Genomic DNA, 12044 nt, shown 5'->3' with positions numbered 1-12044 from the left:
GATAAAAATAATGGTAGGTACCTGAAGTGATGACATTGATGCCTTCTTTTTGCCACGTAATGAAAGGACTGGGTGTCCCTGTAGCTTCACATGGTAATAAAATGGGATTGTTTACAATGACGTCTAGTTCACTTGGCTGGGGCTGAATGACTGGAGGCTCTATCAAAACCAATCAACAAAAAGAAATAATAGCACTATTTAATGGCAGAAATGTCTATTGCAATGAAGAGCTTAAATATGCCCAAATTCATAATTCCAAAATATGAGCGATTTGATCGTCCAAGAGAAAAGTAAATATTGGCCACATTACATTCTTTGAGTCTTGCTACGATTGCCAGTTTCTATTAGAAGAACTTCACTGGAAGAGTAGAAGCAGGAATGGATTACAAAAACCCAAGAAAAAATAATAAATTGAGGGTACTTTTGTGTGGTTTGCCATCTGTATCTATGTGTCTTTTTTATTCAGTGGAAAAATATCTTCCAGCCTTTTATATCACCAAGATATTACTGTGATTCATACCTCTAGACAGTACCACCTTTCAAGAATAAAAATGACTAACAAAACTCCAAAAACGAAACAAAACAAAAAACCCCTCCAAACCCAGCAAGCTTTTAATGAGTAAATAACCTTCAATACCTTGGACACGAAGGGTCACATGTCGATGTGCTGAACCAGCTGCATTCCTAGCAACACATGTATATCTTCCGGCATGGTTTAATTGGGTGGCAAATATTTCAATTGCTCCTAAAAAGAAAAAAGTTTTAATGTATAGTGTACCCCTGTTTTTCTGCTTTGATAAATTACATCTCTCTCATTTTTATGTCTTCTGCACCTAGCATAGAGGTGCTTGGTTATATTCATACTTGTACCCCCTGAAGAGCCTAACACAGCACTTTATTTTATTACTAACATCTCTTTTTGCCTATTGAGGCAAACTTTACATTCCATAAAAGTGACCTATTTAAATGTACAATTCAAAGATTTTTAGTACACTTATGAGGTTGTGTACTCACCACAATCTAATTTTAGAATATTTCCATCACCCCAAACAGAAAACTGGTGCTCATTTACAGTCACTGCCCACTCCCAACCCCAGCCCCAGGTCACCATGCATCTACTTTCTGTCTCTGCAAATTTGCCTGTTCTGAACATTTTATGTAAATGAAATCATACAGTATGTGATCTTCTGCGTCTGACTTCTTTCACTGTGAGCATGATGTTTTTGAGATTCCTCTGTTGTAGTATGTCAATATTATTTTCCTTTTTATTGCCAAATAGAATTCCATTGTGTGGATATACCACATTTCATTTATCCATTCACCAGTTGATGAACAGTCACACTGTTTTCACTTTTTGGCTATCGTGAATGATACTGTATAACCATTTGCTTACAAGTCTTTGTGTAGTCATATGCTTTCATTTCTCTTGGGTACGGGTACATACCTAGAAATGGAGTTGCTGGATCATATGGTAACTCTGTTTAGCATTTTGAGACTATTTCTTAACACTATTTTCTTAGCACCATACTTTGTGCTGGAGGGTAGTTAACATATTTTATGATTTGAATTGCTACCAATCTATACTGATTTCTGAGATATTGAAAATACTTTGCCTTAAAAGCAAAGTTGCATCCTGAGAACAAATCTTCCATGACTCCTCTTCTATTGAAGAAATATACAAATTGCCTTAGAATAGTATGCATACACTCATAAGTCTCAGGATATTAGTTGCTACTTAGTTTATCTCTAATGTACCTCCCTGGTACAGGATAAGTTTTCAGAAACACCAATAGGAATCACCTATACTTTCGTTTAGGTGAACTATTTTTTCACCTCCAAACTATAAATTGTATAAACGGCAGTTACTTCCACTATCAAAATTTTTCTATTATAGCACTTATCACCCAGCCTTACCTGCTAAATTTTAAAAGCCTTGAAAGCAAGAACTCTTTCTTAGTTTTATAGTCTCAGAGACTTAGCACAGGATAGAGCCTGTATTAGGCACTAAATGTTTGTTAAATTAACAGATATTGTATTTGGCCAATAGAAGAAATGTGGTTCACTCACTGGTAACCAGAGAATTTGTTAAACTTTAGGTTTCATAAACAAGCACATAAATACCAGTGATCATGCTTATGATATTCAGGTCAGTCTTAGGTATTACTTGGTATTTTGTTTCCAGGCTTTCTTTTCTCTTCTTTTCCCTAGCTCCCCTTCCTACTCTAATTGTATTTTTTCTAGATATTTAAGTCCAAGAATATAAGCTTAGTATATTCTTTTACTCTGGTGCAACAAACAACCATGTAAGCCTACCCTTTAATCACTAATCCAATCAATAGACTCAAAAATCACTGAGCTTGTTCTTACCTGAGGACAAAATTCTATAGCCATCTCCCCGGGGAAGCAGTCTCATACCATTTTTGGTCCAGTGAACAGAGGGAAATGGAACTCCCGAAACAGTGCAGGTAATTACTGCTGGGGCGTGTTTGGTTACTAGAAAGTCCATAGGCTCATCAGCTATGGAAGGTGGAACTAAAACAACAACAATGAAAAGAAAAAAAAACATTTCCAACCTTTACAGATTTCTAAAGCCTTATCATACATCTTCCCCCTTCTGCTCTGAAAGTGAATTTTAGGTATGCAGAAATGGAAGCCTTTTTGTGAAGTAGCAGAATGATGAAGTGATAGCATTGTAATAACTTTCAGACCATCTGCTAAGCCAGTTCTACCTTGGACAGTGAGATCCACGGTTCTCTTATCCTCTCCGGCATCATTTGTCACAGTGCACTCATAGGTTGCAGTGTCATCCACAGAAGGGGAAATAATTATTAGTGAACCTGAAGAAAGGAGCCTAGAAGAGAGATTTCAAAGTATGAAATACTGTATATCAGTTTTTATAAATTTTTCCATTTGGTTCAACATGGTACCATGTTGCAAATTCAGGGAAATGGAACCCCTCCTCCATTTTAAACTGAGCACCATTTCTCTAATGCAAACTTTGTGCATCAGAGTTTAAGTTTATATGGCAATGTTTAGCAGAGCCTCATACTTAATATTTATAGGAGGCAGTAGGGTGGAGGGGTTGTCTGAAGAGAGAGTCATGCATTTTCTGAATGCTTACATCACAATCAACTTTACACTCCTAGAAGAGGTACATGCAGTGAGCACACTGATGATAGACAATTACCTCTAAATTTCACAACTTTGCAGGTTGGTATTTGAAAATTTCCATTGACAGATGGGTAACTACAGGTCTGTATGTCTCACTTCTTTCCCTACTTCACTCCTTACATGTGATGTCTACCTTGGAGATGTAATGTGTGTATCTAAATGGATATGGATGTGGATATATAAAAGCCTTTTCCTTAACTTCTAACCAATTTAAACCTAAAACGATCTGAATCACTTCAAATGTTTAGGAACTTTATTAAATACACATATACAATTGAAAATGAATCTAAATTAAAATATCTATTTTCTTACTTCAAACTGTGCACTGGTAGAATAGAAATGATTTGATTTAATGGAAACATATTTGATATGCTTTTTTATTCAAGAGCACAGCACATTTTCCACATAGTGTATACTTTCAAGTCACTGAACTCCCAATGCCAAAAGATTAAAAGGTGAGAAAGAGAAATGATAGAATTTCAACAGAATCACTCCTACTTCCATATTTCCTGGTGTATTAGAATTGATTTTTGTCAAACAGAGCTCCAAGAGCATTTGTTTTTAGTATTATGGCAAATCCTTTGACAGGATAACTATCTATTAGTTCAATTGAGATAAAAGAAATGATGTTCACCTAAAGCATCAGAAATTCTTAGTGATTTAAAGTTTAGCCTTTAAGAATATTCATTGCCGTATTATAAGCTATGGTGACAAAGCTGGAGGAATGCAAAAAATTAGAGAAAATGTTTTTCCTCCCCACACATGCTGCTAAATATCTAAATTGTATTTCTAAGTATAAAGTTTGATTTTTAGTTTACAAGTAAAGCTTGTATTTATTTTTACAGGATAGTTTTTCTCTGATACCAAATGATGTTTTCATCCCTTGTCTTTATAAAATTCCAAAAGATGCTAAACAAATAAAGCAGGATAGAAATTTAATCCTGTAGACCACACTGGCAGTCATCCACAGGGCTTGTGTATGGAAAAGTTGCACCTATAATTCAGAAAAAGATTTTAGGTTGAACAACTAATTACACACTTTCTACATACTAGCTAATCCTTTGAACTTTATGTATCTGCTGCCCTTATTGGCAGAGTTAAAATACTGATTCTTTTAAAAACTATGTTTCTAAATAGGAGGTGATGATAGGATTTTTCAGTTAAATTATTCTTTTTGATTAAATTACTCTTACCTGTATGAATTCTGATTTTGATCCACATTAAGAGGATGTCCATTTTTTCTCCAGTTGATCGAAGGTTTTGGTATCCCAGCAGCCTCACAGGCCAGAGTAGTTTGAACATTCACTGTTACAGTTATGTTGGCAGGACCCAGAGCAATCGATGGAGGAACTAAAAGAATGTCACCAAATAAAAGAGAAACACATTCAGCAAAGAGGATGCCAGTTGAAATACTTCTGCTGAACTGAAATTAGTCATTGGTTACTTGCCTTATATTTATGAAAACAACATGGCTCAGTGAATTTACATAGTGCTGTGATGATATTAACCACAGTAAGGAGAAAACATGGGTCCTGACTGATCATAATATAATGCCTAAATGCTGAAATAGCTTTTGATGTCAAGGTCTTCATGACCTCACTAGTTTAGGCTATCAAAGAGCATTTGATCCAAAGAGCAGATGTTGTTTGTAGAAGTATATTTACCATGGACCTGTAAATCTATTTGCTTGCGGTCTATTCCAGCAGCATTGGTAGCCATACACAGGTACCGCCCAGTGTCAGTGACATGTGCTGATTGGATATGAAGGAACCCGTTTTCCAAGATGGAGTATCTACAAGAAAGATCACAAATGAAGTCTCCTGAATCAGCCTTTTCTGATTATTCATATTTGACTGAGGGCAATTTTAAAGGCTTAATGAAATCTACTTTTAGTCTTTTTCCTGTTTCAGATAACATTTATTTATAATACCCTTTGTGGAAGAAAAAGATATGATGCTAAGGGGTGTGTAACAGATAAACGTGTGATCTTGAGTGGATTATATCATTATGTAGACATGAGCCTTAGGAATTATGCTTTTAAAATACTAAATTTTGATTCTCATATTAAGATGAAAAGATTAATTCTAAACATAACAAGACCAAAATAATGGATTGGAAAAAAGATTTAAGGATTTCTATTTCAGTTCTCACAGTACTTTTCATCCCTTTTTAGAATTGTTACCTTGCATGATTTCCTGCTAGAACAGCTCCATCCTTTCTCCATGTTATCGTTGGAGCTGGCACCCCTTCAGTGAAGCATTCCAAAACAGTCGACTTATTTAAGAGAATGACAATACTCTGGGGGCCACCCATTATGCTTGGAGGAACTGAATAAGAGATGCACATGAAAAAATTCAGTTATACTAAATAAGATAGCCTGAACTAAGACCCTAAAGAGGTGATACAAGGTGAGCTTTGAGTTACATGTAGTCCTTTCTCTGCACTAATCTAGGTTAGTATAAATAGAATAGAGGTTTATCTTACTCAAGATAATTTTTCTTTAAAAATAAAGAGGAGATAGGGAGGATAATTTTAAATCCCCAATATGGTGTATGAAGTCTGGCTGTCTGTGAGAGAGGCTTGAATAAAAATCAGCTCTGGTCTGATGCAAATTAAAGATGATATTTCTTATTTCTCTTTGGCCAAATAATGGTCAGAGAATGTTAACACTGGAACAGCTTCACTTTAAATAAAGAACAGAAAGAGGGCTGTTTTAACAAAAAGCACATCTGCGATTAATCGTGCAAGTCTCAGAGCATGTGTTTTATTAATCATTGAATTCATGTGGGAATAGAAAGCCTACATTTTAATTTTAGTATTAGAGATATTAGTTATATGGGTCCCCTAATATCCTGTAAAATTTTATATATTAAAAATCCAAAGGTACTATTTTGGTGAAAAGTCTGTATTATCTTCCTGAATTTGGGCAAATTTTGGTATTTAGATATTATACTCGAGAAAATGACAGTCCTGTTTCATTCTCTATCTAGCACATACATACTGTCAAGCCACCATCAATAAAGTTGAACTAAACGATGGGTCATTTGTCATCCAGAGATTCAATGTATTGACTTGCTCAATGGCTCTGATCTGCATGACACAAAATATCAGGATATGCTAATACCAACCGAACATATATCGTCCTCTAAGATAGAGTAATGTGTCTCTAACTATGTTTTCTCTGAAATTGAGTTAATTTTCAATATAGCTCTAACACAAATACTATATGTTGTCTCTTTCAAAAGAAATAAGATAACCAGAAGGATTCACTTAATATGCTCAATTAAAAAAGTAGCATCTCTTCAAATGCCCTTGGTTAGATTTTTAAATTGTGAAACAATAAATTTTTCTTACCATTTACAGTGAGAATAAATTCTCTTGTAGTCTTTCCTGCAATGTTGCTGGCAACACAGGTATAATTGGCAGTGTCACCTAGATCTGCATTGTTAATTTGCAAGTATCTCCCTCCAGATAGGATTCGCACTCGAGGTGTTGCCTGGATTTATCAAGTAAAAATTACCATCAAAATATCAGGAAAATAGAATAAAATATGATTTTATAGCATCAAAAGTAACTATAGTAAACTGCAGAGTTCCTGACTGCCAGCATGCTTTGTCTCCTCCCCCCAACATTATTGTAGCGTCAAAAATCCCTGGGAACTATTTCAATGAGTGCAGTGAAGTAAAGGGCACAAGCAGTGCCTCCAATTCCTCCGGCCAAAATGATCCATTCAAGAATGAGCAGGTGACTCAAGTCAGGCCTATGAGAACCCTTTTCTGGCCTTTTGCTGGAAGTGTTGGGGAAAAAAAGGTGTGCCCTTTGTACTGGAATCACTGGTTGTGAGGATAACATAAGCCTGGTGGCAGTCTTATCATGTAGGTACCGATTGCCCTGAATCTAAGACAAAGAAAGCAGAGTGGAGATTCAGAGAAAGGACACAGATGCTTCATTAAAAATTAAACCTCTGGATCTAGTAATGCCTAAAGCCTAAATTTGCCAATTGCTGTGGCCAATAAATTTCTTTCCTTCCTTCCTCCTTCCTTCCTTCCTTCCTCCCTCCCTCCTTCTCTCTTTCTCTCTCTCTCTTTTTCTTTCTTTCTTTCTCATTTAAGTTGGTTTGAGTCTGAATTCTATAACTTATAACTGAAAGCTTCCTGACTAATAAATTAACTTTGGTTAACTTGATGGAAAACATTACTCACTAACACTTTTTAAATAAGTAAATTTGCTGAGCATTTATGTTGTGTACAGGCATGGAACCAAGAATTATTAAAATATAGCACAATATAACCTAATCTCTGCTATTAAGTCTAATAGGAAGATAGATATGAACAAGTAATATTAGTATAAATTATACTATGTTCATAATCATTAAAAAATGCCAGGCAGCATAAAAGACTGATATTCTCCAGTTGTGCCCAAGACAGTACTTCTAGAGAAGCCCAAATAAGATTTCTGTACCATATGGGCCCTGTTCCAGATAGATATATATTTCAACAACAAAAAATTGTTTACACTAAAATATGCACTTCAGGTTTGTTTATTTTAAAAGTCCAAACATTTTTTCTAAGCCTTTCATTGTTATTAGGAATATTAGTGATAAAATTATGTTACCTCTGATAAGAATAAGTGATTTCTTAAGTATATATGGTAAGTTCTGTGAAACATATTTTGATTTTTAACTTTTACGTGGGAATATCAGGGTTTTAGGCCAATAAAAATTTGAGTGATTCTTATATCTTTTTTTTCCACGAATATCAGTCAATTCTGCTAATTAAGTCCCACTACAATTTTATCTGGCTTTCCTTCCATTTACCACCAGTGATTCTTCCAAATTTGACTTCTCTCCTCAGATAGAACCTCATTCTCAGATCCACTGAGAAAATCACAGCTCTGCCCCTGTAATTCTCTAGTCCTCCCACCTTGGATATAAACACAACTTTCTTTTCTCTCTCTCTCTGTCTCTGTGTGATGGGATCGACCCTTCTGACCTAGGCTAATCTCTTCACCTGGGACCTGGGTACCATTCCTCACCCACCCAACAGACCTTGTCCTTTCTCTTGTCTCTTTCTCTTTGTCTTCAGTTTCTTTCAGCAAATAAGCACATACAAATCTCTTTTATAGTTAAAGAATAGTTCCCACTTGTTTCTGCTTCCTCTTCTTTAATCACCTCTGTGTATTGCTAAAGCCAGTGGGCACAACTTAACTTGTACCTTACGTGGCCTCTGGTAAACACTCCCTCTCTTTTCCCTGGCCTTCAGGACACCAATGTCTTGGTCCTTGATTTTTTTTTTTTTTTCTTTTGTGGCTGGCTGGTGTGGGGAACCAAACCCTTGGTTGTTACAAGGCTGCGTTCTAACCAACTGAGCTAACCGGCCAATGTTTTTGACTTTTAATCCTGTCTCTCCGAGTCCTCCACCTCAGTTCCATTCATCTACTCTTCTTCCTTTGCTCATCTTGAAATTATAAGTATTGCCTAAGGCTTTATTTTCATTTTGATGGTCTTCTCACACTCTATGCTTTCTGGTCAAACTCATACAAACTTATAACTTCAATGACAGGTTATTCTATGACAACTACCACATCAAAGACCTTTTTTGGAGGAAGTATAGACTAACAAATCAAAGACTTTTTCATGAAATATAGGCCCATATTTTTAAATGATTTCGAGAATCTCTACTTGGATAATACAAGGGTACTTCCAAAAGTTTGCGGAAAAATAGAATTAAAAAATAATACAAACACAAAATATCTAAACCTGAGCTCATCTGTTTTTATCACTGGTGAACTCACCCTTTCCCAGTACTGACATCACTTGGTCATTACCTGGGATCAGCCTGGATTTCTCCATCATCAACATTCACTCGGTCCCTACCTTAACACCTAATGGTCTAGAGTGAAGCACACACACAGGAGATGAAACTGAAAGGCCTTGTGAGCTAATCCAGGCAGTTTAACCAGAATCCTGAAATCTATGAGAAGCCATCAAAGGATTTTAAGGAAGGTCTACTTCAACCATACTAAACTCCCAGAAGAGCAGCATTTCTTTTCTTGTAATGGCTGTGTACATGTCATTACCTATGCCTAAAATTCCTTTCTTTTCTCTTTTCTCACCTAATACATACTATTCTTTAAAACTAAACTCATCTTAAGAGACTTCCCTGTGTTGTTCCTTACCCTTCAGCCTGGGTTATCTGCTCTTCCTGTCTGTTTCTATTAAATGCTGTACATCCCTCTAATATACAATCTATCACTCTATAATCTGATTACTTCTCTGTCTTTTCAGATAGTCTGTGAGCTTCTTGAGGGTCAAGACCACTCTGAGAAGCAATCACACTGCCTGGCATTATAATAGGCATGCAATAGAGGGAAACTAAAGCACAGGATAAGTGATATGCAGAGTGATTTAGCATGCAAGTAACTCTTAGAACCCAGGGTCTCTGCTTTCTGTTTGTGTGGTTTGGTCATGGTGGAAGCCTTTATGCCTTAGGTGTTAGGGAACATAATTTCCTTTCATAACCAATTGCTAGAAACATGTACACCAAAACAGGTTATGCTAACAGGATGAGAAAGAATAAAGAAGAAAAAAAAAGTATTTATAGGATAAATACAATCAGAGCATTCACAGTCAAAGCTTTCGCCCAGCCCTAAAAGGCTACTGTGGGTCCTGGGCTGTACTACTCTGTAACAGCAGATACATGTCACCTGAGCCTGGGAAGCTTTAGAGAACCAGTAACTATGTTCCTCAAAGACTCCAGTTCCAGATACCAGGCTGCTAAGGGTATTACACAAATCTCTGGGGTCACTTCTTATGTCCGACTTTAGACTTAGGAAATTCAGTAGCAGGTTCACCCTAGAGAGTTGGCAGGACAGGTCAGTTCTTGTGAGACTCTGATGGTTCCTTCCCTCTCAAGTAAGGAAATAGCTGAGTGTTTCAAATACAACTTTAAGTCGTGCTCCAGGAGATACATACTTAACGCCAATTTCCAGAGTGTCATGAATCTAAATACCTGTCCTTTGACCCATAAGCGACTACTAACTAGCCCAGCAAAGGCTGAGAAAAGAAGGCTGATTAAAAGACCCTGTGTCCGCCTCTGCAATGCTGAATAACCAGTAGCCTGATGTTATTTGGTTTTGTCTACCTAGCAAAGACTCCACAGCTAATTTTTTGTGTGTGTGTTAAAAATGAATGTGTGGAGTTTAGCAAAAGATTTACCTGTAATCGTTCTCCATTTTTGAGCCAAGTAATTACAGGGGGGGGCACTGCATCTGATTTGCATTCTAGTGTCACTTGTCTGTTCCGTAACACAGTGAACTCCTGAGGTCCATCAGTTCCAGCAATATCAGGGGGTACTAGGCATGAGGACAAATACATCAAAGCTTTCAATAAATGAGATGTACAATAACCTGAATTGTCATAGGTGTTCAACAAATGTTGATTCTGCTATATGAAATAAGAGGCATAAACTTAAACATTATTCATTTGATTTATAGTACAAATAACTATGAACAAAGAAAGGTGTGTGGGGTTTTTTTTTTTTGCCTTATTCAGCATTTTCACATAATTAATAAAATTCTTCTGACAATTACATGAATGCTAGGATAAGTAATATAATCACATTATTATCACCCTTTGACAGGTAAAAAAAACCCTGAGGCACAAAGAAGAGGTCACTTGTCTGGGTTCAACACTTGGCAATAATTTTCTCTGAGCATCAGACTTTAAAACTATCAAATCGGGAACTACCCATCGTAACATACAGAAATGTATATGTTTTCCTTGACTTATAGAAATGTATTTTTTATGTGACTTTTATGTATAGAAATTACATGTCAATTAATGGTATGTCTAATTTGTGTGTGGGGATGGTAGGGGCACTTAAATCCCAGACAATTTGCAATGCCTAGTTATTTAGGCTATGAGAAGAAATACAGATCTTCTTTCAAAATCCTTAAAAGTAAGCGTGCGTGCGTGCGTGTGTGTGTGTGTGTCTATTCCCTTCAATTTCTTAAATTGAAGGGAACACACTAACATCTGCAAAGATGTCTACAACAGTACTGTTTATATTAGTGAAAATATGGAAACAGCCTAAATATCCAATATTTAGGCAATAAGATGCAATGCTACACAATCACTAAAAATAGTGCTATTAAGATGTATGTATTGCTATGAAGACATATTCACCATACCATTAAGTGGGTTAAAAAGCAAGTTAAATACTATATTCTGTATAATCACATTTTTGTGACAAAATATTCATGTGCAAAACAATTCTTATCTTTGTGTGGTAAGATTACGAATTACTTTTATTTTCTTTTGTTTTGTAATTTCTATTATTTTAAGTCAATAAATGTGAATTATTTGTGCAGAAACAAAACACATAACTCATAAAAATCCATTGAACTATCCCTAAAGAGGACTTGATCAATCAAATACAAAAATCAGATTTGCAAAATACATATTTCCTGATGTATAAACATATTTTATGATGTGCTGTGGAGTTGCCCTACGTTATACAAATTATGGCTTCCAATTAGGTGTGTGTATGAGAGACTGTAGGACATTTTGCCAAATTTACCGTGCACTCTCACTAAATATTCTTTATCATCCTCTCCTGCAGGACTGGATGCCAGACACGTATATCTTCCTGTATCCTCCACCTATAAAACCCAAATAAGTGAATTACACAATGTTAACATGCTGGTTTTGGTGATGAGAATAAATATCCACTAGAATGCAAGGTATCATTAAGGAAGTACAATAATTAAAACAAACTGTTAAGCAATTATGATTAGGTTTTTGATACTGAGCATTGCTTGGCATCTCTATTATATGCAAAACTATGTTTTAACAGGGTTTCAGTATTTGACCT

General features: G+C 35.9%; 1 protein-coding gene across 1 annotated transcript in view; it reads right to left on the bottom strand.

Moving 5' to 3' along the window:
• The window catches only part of HMCN1 (hemicentin 1), a 414327-nt gene that overhangs the window by 64949 nt on the left and 337334 nt on the right, over window positions 1-12044 (bottom strand). The window contains exons 70-79 of the mRNA XM_063104004.1: window positions 11751-11832; window positions 10388-10524; window positions 6526-6667; window positions 5354-5498; window positions 4836-4963; window positions 4365-4521; window positions 2730-2851; window positions 2368-2532; window positions 638-745; window positions 22-159 (exon numbers count right to left, since the gene is read on the bottom strand). Coding sequence (XP_062960074.1) covers window positions 22-159; window positions 638-745; window positions 2368-2532; window positions 2730-2851; window positions 4365-4521; window positions 4836-4963; window positions 5354-5498; window positions 6526-6667; window positions 10388-10524; window positions 11751-11832 — 1324 coding nt within the window. The remainder of the gene's footprint in view (window positions 1-21; window positions 160-637; window positions 746-2367; window positions 2533-2729; window positions 2852-4364; window positions 4522-4835; window positions 4964-5353; window positions 5499-6525; window positions 6668-10387; window positions 10525-11750; window positions 11833-12044) is intronic.

This window comes from Cynocephalus volans, chromosome 8 (genome assembly GCF_027409185.1).
Source record: "Cynocephalus volans isolate mCynVol1 chromosome 8, mCynVol1.pri, whole genome shotgun sequence".
NCBI classification, from domain to species: domain Eukaryota; kingdom Metazoa; phylum Chordata; class Mammalia; order Dermoptera; family Cynocephalidae; genus Cynocephalus; species Cynocephalus volans.
The sequence above is the reverse complement of the archived record's forward strand: the minus strand, read 5'-3'. Positions and strand labels throughout refer to the sequence as shown.